This window comes from Buteo buteo, chromosome 1, assembly GCF_964188355.1.
Source record: "Buteo buteo chromosome 1, bButBut1.hap1.1, whole genome shotgun sequence".
Taxonomy (NCBI): domain Eukaryota; kingdom Metazoa; phylum Chordata; class Aves; order Accipitriformes; family Accipitridae; genus Buteo; species Buteo buteo.
In genome coordinates, this window is record NC_134171.1 from 67427010 (window position 1) to 67441969 (window position 14960).

The 14960-nt window shown below is 59.0% G+C and overlaps 1 protein-coding gene across 1 annotated transcript; it reads right to left on the reverse strand.

The window, feature by feature from the left end:
• Positions 1 to 8882: 8882 nt before the first annotated feature.
• NKX6-1 (NK6 homeobox 1) lies at positions 8883 to 11559 on the reverse strand. The gene is made up of 3 exons (XM_075023254.1): positions 10950 to 11559; positions 10140 to 10312; positions 8883 to 9134 (listed from the first exon to the last, which is right to left on the reverse strand). The coding sequence occupies exons 1-3, from the start codon at positions 11557 to 11559 to the stop codon at positions 8883 to 8885; spliced, it is 1035 nt and encodes a 344-aa protein (XP_074879355.1).
• Positions 11560 to 14960: the final 3401 nt, after the last annotated feature.

A 14960-nucleotide genomic window follows, 5' to 3' on the forward strand; every position in this document is an offset into this window, starting at 1 on the left:
TGTGGGTACCTCACTAGGTATTATTGTGCTGTTCACGGTCCCTGCTGTTAAGCTGAAAATAGCGTTAGTGACCAGGTGCTGCGAACCGGCAATTCACATTTTCCATTGTTCCACCTGGCACGTAAGCTCTCCAGCTCCCTCTTCTTCACTTCTTTCCCTCCAGTGACTTTCCTGGTGCACCAACACCTTGCTGTGTCTCTGTATCTCTCAGCCCTGGGATGGCTCGCCTTTCCCCGTGATTCCAGTCATGTTCCCGCAGCGAGTCAGAGTGTGACATTTAGAGCATGTTCAACCCTGGCAGTCTTGGGCAATTGTTCTGGTGGACTGATACTACTGGGATTGTAAGTTAGACCATTATCCCTGCGTGTCAGTGATTCATCCAATACCTATAGTCTAATAATTAATATGAACCCTTATTTCTAGCCTGATGTTATGGCATGATTTTAAATGCTGAACTGATTAGGAATTTTCATTACAAAAGAGATTCTTGTTGCAAGAATACCTGTCAAGCCACAACTTTCCTCTAGAAACCGTAATTTGGATTAAGTTCTCCCCTAGAAAGTTTCTCTGAAGGAGATTGGAATTACACATCCAATTTGGGAAGAGATGAGGGCTAAGAGTCATGTTTAGCTAGAGGCCCAGCAGCGAGGGTATTTACCTAAAAAGAAGGGACATATGGCCTCTGTGCTCAGCTCTGATGTAGTTCCTGACTCAAAGCTGAACAGCTCCATCCAGAGAGAAGTCCACACCAGAGCAGCCCATCAGCAGGGGGGTTGCTTGGGAGGAAGGAGAAACAGGTAGAGGTCCTTGCTTTTCCTCAGAAGGGACAATCAGGCTTGAATCAGGGTCTCTTATTTCCATGGCCTCATCTATCCAGATTTTTTTTGTAAATAAACTCTTCTATAAATTTGGATTTGCCGTGGTGCAGAGTGCAAAGTATTATGAAAGCTCAGTAACACTTGCCAGATCAGAAACTACTTTTCCATTTGGTTCAGCGTTCACAAGTACAGTATTGTGATATTTTTCAAAGGAGGCTTGTTGCCTCTGTGAGTTGGCATCTGAATATCATTCCCAGGCAAGTGCCTCACTGTCCACGAGTTCTGGTGGCTCCGATGATCATGCCTCCACCGTGCACGTTTGGACATCGAGGCCACTGTTCCTCAAAGCAGAGCAGAACAACTCCAGGCTCCCTGGGATGGGGGGGGTGGGGGGTACGGACAGGGAAAAGAGCGACGGGAGACCCAGATGCCCCACCTCACAAAGGAAAAAAGAATTAAAATGGACCAAGCACTGCATTTATGCTTTACCAGTGTGAAGCCAGAGGAGCTCCTGTAACTTGATTTGTGGAACTGACAGCAAGATTTCTCCCCTGATATATACCCTATATCCTTATCATAAAGGCAGCAGTTAAGAGGTATATAAAAAAACCTGTCTGTCCTCATTAGAGTAAAGTTGAGTATAGTCTATTCTTGCTTTAATGCAGTGATCTAATTAACCTTTAGCCAGAATTAAAATGACCTTGAATTGGCCTTGTGACCTCCAACGCTTAATGTTGTTAACTTTAAACAAGCTTTTTGGGGTGGTCAGGAGCAGCATCTGTTAAAATGGGCAAAAGGTCGAATCCATTTACTTAAATACACCTGCTGCATACATCGCTGGTGGATGTGCTGCCTACGTTTTTTAAGGGGGTAGAAGGTGTAGCTTTGAAGATAAAGGGCTGTCGATCTGCGAGAAATCGTGTGAGGAGGAGGAAACACCGCTCCGAAGATGCGTTTTCACCATCTCGTTATACTTTCTCAGCAGTAAGCCCCTTGGGGTTTTCGTTTTAAGTTCTGCTATGTGCAAAGTGTAACAGGGTGCAAAAGGACGCTGCTCGGTGGGCTCCGTGCCTGGCGTTACCGTTTGCAGAGGAAGGCGTGAGGCTGGTCGCTGCTCTCACGGCTGCTCACCCCGGGGCAGGAGGTGCCCGTCGTAGCAGCAGTGCCATGTTTTGGGCTGAGCTTGACATTCCACTGGGGTCCGGGAAATACAAGCTCGTGTGTCAAAAGAAGTAGATGCCCCGCTGAATTCCTGGATCTCAAGGTCACTGGTGGAAACGACTTTAAAAAATACACTATCAGAGCGAAGGATTTCAAAGGCAACGTGTAAGAATTGAGATGAAAGCAATCTGTTCGGACGCCTCCTCTGATTGATAGGAAGGCGCCGGCACGTTCTGTGCAGAAGTCGTTTTTGCGCTTAACGCCTGCCCGCCCGGCCGCTGCCCCGCGGGTGGCACTCCGGGATGCGCAGCCGGCAGCGGCAGGGCTGCTCTGCCGCCCTCCCCGGCCCCTCGCCCGGCGGAGGCTCAGCCCTCCGCGCTGCCCTCCTTCACCAACCCCCGGGGAACCGCGTTTCTGGCCGGGCGCCGCCTCGGCGAGCCCGCCCGTGGGTGCCCCGCCGCCTCCGGGCACGGGGCGTGGGGCCGTGGCGGCGGGACGTTGTTAGCATCGTGACCGGCGGCGTGATCGTCGTGAACGTTGTCGGCGTTGCTCTCGTCGCCTCCGGCTCCCCCAGCGTTTTTCGAGGCTGCTCCTTCCTTCTCCTGCGCAAAGTCGGACCTTAAACGCCGGCTATTTGTAGTACATTAACATAGTACATTAACATTTGTAATGTGGCGATTATTTTACATAATCGATACCATCAAGTTCCTTTTCTTGGGGCGCCTCGTGTTTATTTACATTTATTCCTCACGCGTCAGTTTCCATCAGGAGCAAAACCGATTTTCTTGTCCTACATCTGCTCTCGGGATAACCTTAATTCACCGTAAAGCTGTTGGCTCTCCCGCCGTGGCGAGCCCGGGCTGGTGGTGCCGCCGCGGTGGGGGAGCGCCCCGGCTCCTCCGCTGGGAAACCGGCCTTGAGCGCGGCGGGGTGGGAGAGACCAGGGCGGCTGCGATATTAATTGTTGGTATTACTATTTATTATTATTTATTTTGCGGCAGTTTCTGTTTACGGCGTGATGCATTTGAGCCCAAACACATTAGGTGCATTATTCATTGGGTACATTTGTCAGAACATGCATGTGTATAAAGAACTAATGATCCATATTAAATTAATGACGCTATAAAAAAGAAAAATACCCCATACACGCAGTTTATGACGGCAACTCACGACTTTGATAAACCATAGAAAAGACCTAATCAGATGAAGCATTGGACTGTTCCGTCTCCAAAATTACATTTCTCGAAATGTGCTTGTACACAATGTTGGTTTTATTAAAACAAATTAATTCAGTCATTAAGGAATCATACGGCAAGTGTCTCATAAGTCAGGACCTCCAGTGTAACAAATTGATTAAATGACTGTGTAATAGTCTCTTTAAACAAATCTAGTGTAACAAGTTAATAGATCTGCTCAATTACCATGCTGGGGTGATGAGGATGTGGGCAACTCTCTCATTAAATCCGGGATAGCGTTGCGGGGGGGGGGGGGGGGGGGCGGCGCGGAGGTGCGTGTCGGTGGGGCAGCGCTGCGCTCCCGCAGACCCCGCGGAGAAGGGACCGGGACCGGGGCCGGGGCCGGGGCTGGGGCCGGGCAGAGACTGCTCCGGGCTGCGGGCTGCGGGCTCCGAGCTCCGGGCTCCGGGCTGCGGGCAGGGCCGGCCCCGCGATCGCGCCGGCGGGGTCCTCCTGACACCCCAGAGCTGGGGGCGCGGGAGGAAAATCTATTACCCCGCTGCCATTTTGTTAAGTGTTTGCTCCCCGTTGTGACCCTGCCACTTTATCTGTTGATTTTTATTTTCTGAGTGCATGTTGCCCATATGTTACTCTAATAGTTGCTATAATTCTTGAGCAATAGGGCTCGTATTTTACTGAGCTGAATTAAAAAGAATGCACTTTAATAAAAAACCCGAGCAATACACTAATGGCTTGACATTGATGGATTTGCATAAAGATGAATTATATGGGCTCGCTTGACACGACTTTTAATAAATGATCGAGGACGTTATTACAGGGATGCACTTGGGTGTGCGGCAGCGGGTTGTTGCCGGAGGGCCAGCTCTCCCCGCAGCCCGGGGACAGGACGGGCACCGATCGGCCCGGCGGCTCTGCCTCCTCCCGGCGCCTCCCGCAGCCCCGGGCCGCCGGGCAGGGGTTAAACCCGCGGGGGATGCGGAGCGGTGCGGTGCTGCCTGCCCCTGTCCTTGTGGTATAAAGAACTTCGTTCTTAGAAATCACGCTCGCTGCCGGGCGCCCGGCGGGTTCGGCGCGGTGCGGTGCGGTGCGGTGCGGAGCGCCCGCCGGTCCCTGCGGCAGCGCCGCCGCCCGCCTCCCGCTCCCCGGCAGATGTTTGCGTCCCTCCCGGAGACTTGTAACCGCTGTTCGAGACAGCTGGTAAACGCTGCCAGAAACATGTATCTGGAAACTACCTATCGGTGCAGAAGGTAAATGCGGAGCTGCAATTAGGAGGGAGCAGTTAATCCTACTTTTTAATTAGCGTGCAGCGACGCCGGCTCTGAACGCGGGATCACTCTGCAGGCGCCTGTCTCCCTCCCAGCGGCCTCGATAAGGGAAGGGACCTCGGGGTGGGGGGGTGTGAAAGCCCACCACCCGCATTTTAAACCCCGGGGTCTCTGGGGTGCGGGACAACTCGTGTCCCGAGGGAGGGGGTGCCGAAAGCAAAGCCCCGGAGCGGCTGCCATGGATATAACGAAAATCTTGCGCGAAACGACATCAAGGAGGCAAAGAGCGGGAGAGCGGGGGCGAAAACGGCGTGTGCTTGATGTGGGAAGCGTTACAAATTAATATCACTGAGAAGTGATGAACGATAACGGGATTTCAGGAGCTCATAAAAAAGGCGAGGGGGAGGGAAAAGGGTGGGAGAGGTCAGCACTCGCTGAAATGGTCGGGCTGTCCCGGCGTGGCTGTCGGTCTGGGCATCCCTCTGGCCAGGGTACAGGCATTGCCTCGCCTGCTGCCTGTGCTGGGGGCTCTGGGTGGGAGTTGCTGCCGGGATCAAAGAGCCCGAAGGCCTCGGGGTTGTCACAGCGCTGGTGTAGGGCCTGTGGGAGGCCGGGTGACGGTGGCGTACGGGCTGGGACCCCACCCACCCCCCCACGCACATGCCCCGGAGGGGAGGGACCACTTCGTTATCCCGCGCGGGGAAAGCCGTTCCTTTCCTCCCCCGCAGCCGCTCCTGCCCGCCGGCCGCCCGCGGGCTTCCCCTTGTAACCCGCGTCCCCCGGGGCGAAGCCTGGGCTGCCGGGCTCGGGGCCCTGTGGCACGGCGGTGCGGGATCCTGCCCGCGTCCATATGTCCCGCATCTATACGCATGTCTCCGGCGGGCTGCAGCTACCGGCCGGGAGCGGGGTACGGGCGGCGGGGCTGGTCCCCGGCCCCCTTTTCCCTTTCCGTGCGTTCCTTCTCTCCCTCCCACTCTCCATCCTTCCCCGAGGCCCCCCGATGCCGACGGCCGTTGCAGAGCGCGGAGCGGGGACCCGCGCCTGGTGCGTTTCTGCGGGCAAAAGAAAGTTTCCTCCTCCCGCGGTAGTGCTCGTTGAGGCTGGAGAGGGACCGCAGCGGGTTCCCGTTGCGAAAGTAGCTCGGCAAAGAAGCGGCGTTGGAAAAGCAGGGAGGGATGCTTTCGGCACCCTGGGATTGCGGAGCCAGGAGTTTCTCCCGCGGTGTCTTCTGCGCCCCAGAGAAGGCACATGGCAGGGACCGAGGCAGGGCGGACCCAGAAACAGCCGCCTTTATTGCCCCTGAGCAGGGAAATCCCGCACCCGCAGGCGGAAGGGAGCGGGGTTTAAACCCAAGGGCTCGATTACAGAAAGAAAGGAAAACCAAAAGCTGTTTGCGAAGGGAGTTGTCGGGACCAGCCCGCGGTGGTCTCTCACCGCTTCGCCGAGGACCCCTCAGCCTGGCTACGCGGCCGCGCAGCCGGCGCCCTCCGCTCCCCACGCGTGTGCGCGGCCGCTTACTCCCCGCGGAGATTTCGGCCCGGGCCCGGGGCGGGGCGGCTGCCGGAGAGCAGCTCTGCCGGCCCGCCTGTCTCTATAGCTGTGGTTGTGCAGTACTTTTTTAATGTCGTTATCCGTGAGTTTATACCGTCACGCAACAAAGTCCTGCGTGTTTGAAGGATTGAACTGAAACTGAGGCTGATCTGGCCGGGCCCCACGCACGGGGGGAGCTTCACGCCCCGTGAAGCCCGCTGACATTTTGTCTCCTAATTGTTCGCCGCGATGTCCGTGGCAGCGATCCCGACGCGAAGTTACTGGATCGCCTCCTCCAAAGTCCTCTCCTGAAGGAGAGGCAGGCTGCGCCTCTCCGCCGAGCCGGGTTTGCTTTCCAAAACCTGCCCCGAAAAGGGGGGGCAGTGAGCTCATGTGAATAACCCGCTCTTTTCTCCAGCGCCCCGGACAAAACCAGCTTAACCAAGCGATCAGTGCTGGGCTTTTTTTTTTTTTTTTTTTTTTTTTTTTCCCTGCGATTCCACTTTGACGGTGCCAACTTCAACCGGTGGCCAGCTGGGTCTCTGTGCAGAAGTAAATTAACTGGAAAGCCTCAGTCGGTGCTTCAGTCAACTGGAAACGGGGACGGGGTGCGCCGGGGCGGGCGGTACTCGCGGGGGGCACACACGGCAGGGAGACCGCGGGCCCGGGCCGGGTTCTGCCCGCCGGAGCCGGGAGGGCGCTGACACCCGCCGGGGGAGCGGGTGCTCTCCGCGCCGGGCGCCGGCAGCGGTGGCGGCGGAGCGGCCGCCGGCGGAAAGCGCTGCGGGAGAGCTGGCGGCCCCGGCCCGGCCCCGGTCCCCCGGCCGCAGCGGCCCGGACGGGCTCCGCTGCCGCCGACCGGGCTGAAGCCGGGCAGCGGCCGGGCCCCGCCCCGGCGGTACCGGGCCCCGCGGTATTTTCATTTCTTTCCCATGGCCCCGAAAAAGCCGCGGGGAAATCGTAACGGCGAGAGCCGGCAGGGTCGAGTCGGCGCTCCGGAAACCGCCCGGCCTTTCCCTTCCTGCCTTTACAACGCGTCGGGAAAGACTAGGGGAGGTCGAGGGGGGTCGGGGGGCGGTGGGCAGCCCCCGGCATCCCGGCCCGGGAAAGCCTGGGCAGCCGCGCCGAGGCAGCCGCAGAGGGCCGGGGCTCGTTCCCTCCTCCCGGCCCCGGCATTGTCTAAGCCGAAAGCGGAATAAAACCCTGCTCCGCTTTTTTTTTTTTTTTTTTTTTCTTCTCCCTCCCCCCCGCCCCGGGGAGAAAATGATTCACAAATTTACGGAAGAATACTAATTTATTTATTTTTTTCCTCCAGAATAGCTGGCCCTTTTCTCTGTCATGTCAACGCTTCTGTTTGGTCTGCTGCAGCCGTGAAAAAAAGCGATTGTTTCTGGTCTGTTTAGATATGGAAATGATCGTGTCTAGATAACGAGTTTCAATTTAAACCAGTTGTTTCGGTATTGGGTCTAACTATTTACTCTAGACCCTTAGCCAGGCTCTTATTTTATTCGCCGTTTTCTTCTCGGAAAGCAGTTTCTTTCCCATAATAATGATAACACTCTGCCCTTGATAACATCTTGCATCGCCCGCCGCTTAAAAAGTTAATACAGCCTAATTTAGGCTGAGGCGAACCGCTCCGGGGGCCGGGTAGAAACTCTGCCTCCCGGTTCACGGAGGGACCGGCGCGGGCAGGAGCCGCCAGCCCCGTCCCCAGAGAAGCCGCCGCTTATTTTATTTGTATCCTTCTTCAACTTCCACAACAAAGTGAACAACTTCCATCGTTTAAAAAAAAAAAAAAAGAAGAAGAAAAAAGGACAAAAAACCTACTACAGAGATTGAACAAAAGATCCTGAAAATTATCTCTTCTTTTTTTTTTTTTCTCCTCCTGTACCGTGGTTTCATTATTTAATCTCTGATGAGATCAGATTATCTGTACCCTTTAGTGAAGGCAGCAGACGTCTTTAAACTGGTTTAATTGATTTATCGTTTTTTTAAACAGAAAGTGCATTACATTTAACTGGTCTTGCAAAGGGCTTTTCTTCTCTTTACAAACCGAATTATTTTTAATATAAATTAATAAATGTTAAGATGCTATATCACGATATATCATCGTTATTAGCTTAAAAAAAAAGAAAACAATTTACATTCTATAGTATTCCGTATGATACAAAAGAAAACACACTTTAAATTCAATTACAGCAACTAAATGAATTTTATATTTTGACTGAAAGTGGTTGTGACAATTCCCACCAGCTACTTTTCCAACACGCGGTTGATCGGAAACGGTGCGAGTGAAAGCAAACCCTGTCCCTTCGCCCTCTCCCCCCTCCTTCTGCACGACGACCGCAACAGAAAGGGTTTTAAAAATACTAATAAATAGCACGCGGGGCCGCTGCGGTTTCGGCCCGAGGGAGGGGCCGGTGGCAACCACGGCGGCTTTTTCCTCGGCGACCCCGCTCTGCCGCCCGTCTCGGGGCTCCGGGGGTGTCCGTCCGTCCGTCCCCCCCGGTACCGCCCGGCGGCGGGGAGCGCGGGGCGGGGGGGGGGGCGGCGCCCCCGGCCCCGGCTGTACAAAAAAAGAAGGTATTTTACATTTTAAATATTCACAGTAAGGAACGCCTATGGTCGCGGGGACTCACGGTTTATTTACAAAGAGCCGGCAACAGGCGGCCGCCGCACCGCCGGGAGCGGGACCCGGGCCGGGGCAGCCCCCGCCGCTCCCCGCCGCCCGCGACCCTACAATAACACGCGGCGCCGGAGGACGGGCGCGCCCGCTGGGGGCCCGCTCCGCCGCAGTCCTCTCTGCTCCCCCTCCGGCCTCTCCTCCTCCTCCTCCTCCTCCTCCTCCCGGGCGCGTAGAGTCTAGAAAAATAGATCTGTACATCTCCGAAAGCGGCGGCGGGCGGAGCGCGCTAGGCGGAGGCCTCCCCCTCGGCGGGGTGCAGCAGCAGCCCGCCGCCCCCCGGCTTGTGTTTCTTCAGCAGCTGCGTGATCTTCTCGTCGTCCGAGTTGGGGTCCAGGGGCTTGTTGTAGTCGTCGTCCTCCTCCTCGTTCTCCGAGGCGCCCTTCAGCCGCTCCGTCTCCGAGTCCTGCTTCTTCTTCGCCGTCGCCATCTCGGCCGCGTGCTTCTTCCGCCACTTGGTCCGCCGGTTCTGGAACCAGACCTGTCCCCGCCGCCACCGTCACCGGCAGCACCGCCACCGACCACCGGCCACCGCCACCCGGCGCGGCCCGGCCGGCCCGCCCCCGCCCCGCTGCCCTGCGCTTCCCCGGCCCTAGCGTGCGGTGGCGACTCCCGCTTCGCCAGCCCTTACGCGATTTCCCCGTCAACGAAAAGCGGCCGAGCCCCGCCGCACCGCGCTCCCCGCAGCCCGAGCCACCCGGCCCGGCACGGGTCCCGCCCAGCGCCGGCGAGCGGCCGCCCCCAGCGCCCCCCGTCCCCGAGGTCCGCCGTGGGCCCCGCGCCCTCCCTCCCTCCCTGGGTTTTCCTCCTACCCGGGGCAAACACGCATTCCGGGCCGAATCCTTCCCTGGCCGCCCCTGCCCCCCCAGATGCCTATCTTCTCTGGCAGGGTGCTGCCAGGGGAGGGGGTTATTTTCATTGTCGAGGCGGCGATAATTTATTCGCAGCCATTGGGACATGGTTGCAGTGACAAAGGAGGGTCTCCAGATCAGTCTGAAAGCGTGAGCACCGCCGAGAGGCCCCCCGCGGAGCAAACGCCTCCCCGCATGCCCCTTGGAGGGCTCAGCCCGGTCTCCCAACTCCTCACACCTCCACTTCGCCCGCAGCTCGGACTGAGCCAAAAACCGGAGAGTTTGGGGCGGGACAGTGGGAGCGGGGGTGCGCAGTCCCTGCCCGACGGCTCGGGGCCAGGCGGTTTTGGGGGGGGGATGCGGGCCAGAGACGCTGAACGCACCGGGCTTCTCAGGCTTGCTTAGGTTTATTTGGTTGAGTGTTTGTTTGTTTGTTTTTTAAATAAGATAGGCTTTAAAATATCCTTCTCGGCCCCGCCAGTACTGAAGGTAATGAAGGCCCCTGCCCGCAGCATCTCCGGCCGCCCACGACAGACGCGGTTTCCGCGGCGGGGCCTTTTTTTTCCCCGGTCCGAGAGGGGCCCCTTGCCCTGCCCCAGCCCCGCACCGCTCCGTGCGTGAGCTGCTCGTCTCACCTTGACTTGGCTCTCCGTCATCCCCAGCGAATAGGCCAGCCGGGCTCGCTCCGGGCCCGCCAGGTATTTCGTCTGCTCGAAAGTCTTTTCCAGGGCGAAAATCTGCTGGCCAGAAAAAGTGGGTCTGGTATGTTTTCTCTTTCCGTCCTTATCCAGCAAAATTGAGCCTTGATCTGGCGGGGGGGGAGAGAAAGGGAAGGCAGGGACAGACACGTTAATCTACGGATTTGGGAAAGTGCTTCGCTCCCAAGCGGCCCTGGGGGACGGGGGGGGGGGGGGGGGGAAGGGATGTCTCTCCGCAGGGGGGTCTGTAAGAAAACTTCTGCCTGGGGAACGCGGCGGCGCCGGCCTCCCGGCTCCCCCGGTTTATTTTTCCTTTAAGGATCGAAAATCGGAGCGGGCAAACGGTAGTGTTTTCTAGAAAAGCTGCGGCCAGTGCAAGCGGGCGGAAACGGAAAGTCCCGCTCGGGGAAAGTTTGTGCGCGCCCCTAAAACCAGCCCCGGCCCCGGGAGTCCCCGGCGGGGACGGCGAAGCCGGCGGCAGCGCGGCCGCCTTCCGCCGAGAGGGCTCCTCTTTTCGCCGACAGTTTACAGGGTTTCGCGCCGCCCGAGGGGGGAAGGAGAAAGCAAAGCAAACTTAGGAAACAAAAAGAAAGTGAGGCAAAGCCAGTCCCCTCGGCCACGGCCAGGGCCGGGGAGGCCCGGGAGGGTCTCGCCGGGACGCGGGGGCTTCCCCAGCGCCGGGAGCGAACTCCCGGCGCGGCTCCCCGGGCCCGTTCCCCCCGCTGCCCCGCGACGCTGGGTACTCACGGGGGGCGCAGGCGAGGCGGGCGTCCCTCCAGGGCGGGCTCTGCATCACCCCCGGCCAGAAGATGGGCGTCCGGCCGGGCAGCTCGGCCAGCGGCTTCGGGTAGCGCCCGGCGGCCACGGCGGCGGCGGCGGCGGCGGCACCGGGGCTGAAGTAGAGGGCGGGCGGCGGCGGCGGCGGGGGGCTGAGGCTGCCGAAGCGGGGCAGCCCGGCCAGCAGCCCGGCGGGCGCCGCCGAGGAGGCGGAGGGCGAGGCGGAGGCGAGCGCGGCGCCCGGCAGGGGCATGGAGGGCCGGCTGAGGATGTCGTTGATGCCGTGCGGGGTGGCGGCCGAGAGCTGCGGCGGGGCCGAGCCCAGCGCCGAGAGCCCGCCCGCGGCGGTGGCGGAGACGGCGGGCGCCTTGAGGCCGGGGGAGCCGAGCGGCGGCGAGGGCGAGGCGGAGGCGGGCGAGGCGGAGGCGGAGGAGGAGGAGGCGGGCCCGGCGGGCAGGGGGTACGCGGGGTACAGCGGCGCCTTCATCTCGGCCATGCTGTGCAGGGCGGCCAGCGGCGGGCTGCCCAGCAGGAAGGCGCCCTGCCGGGGCGCGCCGTCCATCTGCCCCAGCGCCAGCATCCCCGCGCCGCCGCCGCCGCCGGGCCGGGGCGGGGGGCCCGGCCGGCCACTAGCGTCGCGGGGCCCCGGCGGCCGGCCCGGGGGTGCCGCCCGCACCGGCGCCGCGCATCCAGCCCGCGGGGGCCGCCGCCTCTAGCGGGCAGCTGCGCGCCCGAGCGGCGGCCCCGCCGCCCCGCCGGGCATCAGGGCTGCGCCTCAGCGGCCGCTCCGGCGGAGAAAAGCGGCGCTGCCCTCGGCGGGCGTATATATATATATATATATATATACGTGTATATGCGCAGGGTCCGGGCGTACGCACGTATATAATCTCCTCTCCCTGTGCCTGCGAGGAGTCGGGGGCTCACAGCGGCGCGGCGGCCGCGCTCGCCGCCCCTGCCTCCCTCCCGGCGCCCCGCATCCCTCCCGGCGCTGTTCCCGCTGGCTGGCTGCCGGCGCGGCTGTCGGGGCTGCGGGCGCGGGCGAGGCTCGGGGCGCACTGCCGCGCCGCCCCGCTCCCTGCCTCCTTTAGCGGGGGCACGGCCGGCAGCGGGCGCGGCGGCGGCGGCGGCGGGCGGGGGCGGGGCGGCGGCCGGCCCTGCCCACCCGCGCCGCGCCCGCCTTGCCGCCGACTTGGGTCTCGCCTTGCTCTCCTCTTCTCCCCTTTGCTTTGCTGCTATTTCCCCCTCTTCTCTCTTCTCCTTTCCCTCCTTCCCTTTTCCCTCTCCCTTTTCCTCTCCCCTTTTCCTCTCCCCTTTTCCTCTCCCCTTTTCCTCTCCCCTTTTCCTCTCCCCTTTTCCTCTCCCCTTTTCCTCTCCCCTTTTCCTCTCCCCTTTTCCTCTCCCCTTTTCCTCTCCCCTTTTCCTCTCCCCTTTTCCTCTCCCCTTTTCCTCTCCCCTTTTCCTCTCCCCTTTTCCTCTCCCCTTTTCCTCTCCCCTTTTCCTCTCCCCTTTTCCTCTCCCCTTTTCCTCTCCCCTTTTCCTCTCCCCTTTTCCTCTCCCCTTTTCCTCTCCCCTTTTCCTCTCCCCTTTTCCCTTCCCTTTTCCCTTCCCTTTTCCCTTCCCTTTTCCCTTCCCTTTTCCCTTCCCTTTTCCCTTTCCCTTTTCCCTTTCCTTTTTCCCTTTCCCTTTTCCCTTTCCCTTTTCCCTTTCCCTTTTCCTTTTCCCTTTTCCCTTTCCCTTTTTCCTTTCCCTTTTTCCTTCCCTTTTTCCTTTCCCTTTTTCTTTTCCCTTTCCCCTTTCCTTTTTCCTTTCCCTTTTTCCTTTTCTTTTCTTTTTCCTTTCTCTTTTTCCTGACCTTTCATCTCCTTTTTCCTTTTCTTTTTCCTTTCCCTTTTTCTGTTCCTTTCTCCTTTCCTTTTTCCTTTCTCTTTTCCCTGACCTTTCATCTCTTTTTTCCTCTCCTTTTTCATTTCACTTTTTCCTCTCCTTTTTCCTTTCCTTTTTCCATTGCTTTGCGTTTTACTTTGCTTTTTCCTTTCTCCTTTCCTTTCAGGCTTTCTTTTCCTTTTTACTTTTTTTCTTTTGATTTTATTTTTATTTTTCTTCTTTTCCTTTTCTTTTTCCTTTTTCTTTTCTCTCTCATTTTTTGCTCTCTTTTCGTCTCTTTTATCTCCCCTCTTCTCTTTCTCTCTCTCTTCACATACCCCACTCCCTCTGTTTTCTATATTTCTTTTTCTTTCTTTCTTTCTTTCTTTCTTTCTTTCTTTCTTTCTTTCTTTCTGTCTTTCTTTCTTTCTCCTTTCTCCTTCCTCCCTTCCTTCTTTCTGCTTTTTTCCTTTCTTTCTCTCTCCCGCTCCCTCTGTCTCTGTGGCCCGGGAATGACTCCGGGGAGCGAAGCCGCTCGACTCCCGGCCGGGCCTGCCCCGGCGCCTCCCCCGGGCGGCCGCAGCGAGCCGGTGGCGGGCGGCACAGCTCGGCCCGGCCCGGCCCTCCTCGCACGATTCTGGACCCGCGTGGGTTCTCTCTGTACCCACTGCACATCAGAACTGCGTGTTCGTTCCGCCGGGCCACCGGTGCCTCCTGCCCGGCCACTGCCGGTGTTGTACACCCGAGGCCTGCGGTAACGGGCCCCCTCGACACTTGTCCCCGGCGCCCCCGACTGCTCGCGGCTCTTCCCGGCACCTGGGGCTGGAATGGAAAAAATCCCCTGTGACCCCAAAAGAGCGTCCCACGGAGAGAAGAGCGGTGCAAAATCACCCTAAACCGTTTTTACCCTGTGCTGTCTGTGCCCGAGTCCGTGTGCCTCCGGGGAACTCTATTTCCTCGAGCGTGGAGAAAGGGGCTGGTGTGGAATTTAGGTTTGGGGTGGGTTTTTTGGTGATTACGGATCTTAGATAAAGGGGAAGCATGTTGATCCTCGACCTGCGACGGTGTTTCCGTCTGTTTCTAAATATCCCCTGTTGCTCGGAATTGTTTTAGTTTAATTTACAAAGCCGCGAAAAAATACACTCTGAGAAAGGGCGCGTAGAGCAGGATTTCGCCTCGCCGTAACTTTTGCACAGCCACACAAACTGCGCCTCCGAGAAGCTCACGTTTAAGTCTCCAGCTTTGCTTTTTTTTGCTTTTTTTTTTTTTTTTTTTTTTTTTTTTTTTTTTTTGTCCCTGGGTCACTTCTCAAATATTCGAAAAGTAAAACCTAAAAGGTCCTTTTCTGCCGGTTTCAGAGGAGCCAGCGAGCGCTCGGCCGCGGCAGCCCCGCACCGCCGGCGCCTACGGGCTCGGCTCGGGCAGCGGGCGTGGGCAGGGGGGGAGCCTGCCTCTGAAAGTGACCGATTTGCATTTTAATTGGGGCGAGAAAAATTAAACAGCGTTTGGAAGCGCAGGGGCAGGCGCGGGCCGGCCCCGCTGTGTGGGCAGCACCCAGGGGAGCTGCTTTTCCTCTTGTCTGCGGAGGAGACGGTGCGGAGGCCGGGGTCTGCACCGGTGTGGCTGGGGCGGGGGAGGACAGGGGCTCCTCCCGCCGCCCCATCCCGCTGCCTCCCTCCTCGGAGCTCCCCGAGGGACCTTTCCCAGGGGCGGCCACCGGCAGCGGCGGCAGCTTCACCCGCGGCTCCGCGCTGGCGGCGGCGGGGGGGAGGGGAACCGGGGCCTGAGTCCCCGGGGCCGGAGTCCCCGGGGACGGACCCTGCCGTCCTGCGCCTGCTTCTGCAGTGCGGTCTTGCCGGTCGCGGTCCCGCTCGGGGCTGCTGCGGGGCAGCCCCCGGTGCCAGCGCCGGGCGCAGCCTCCCCCGCCCGGCGACCGGCGGGCAGCGGCACCGGCGGCTCCGCTCGCTCCGAGCACCCTTCCCGGCCAAAGCGGGAGCTCGCTGCCCGGCACCTCTGGGTTTGTTTCCTAGGGAAAGCAGAACAAAACAGTCCTTCCCGCACAAACTGCTTCTCCTTCCTTCCTTCTGGAATGAACGGGTGGCATCTGGAAAAAGAGCG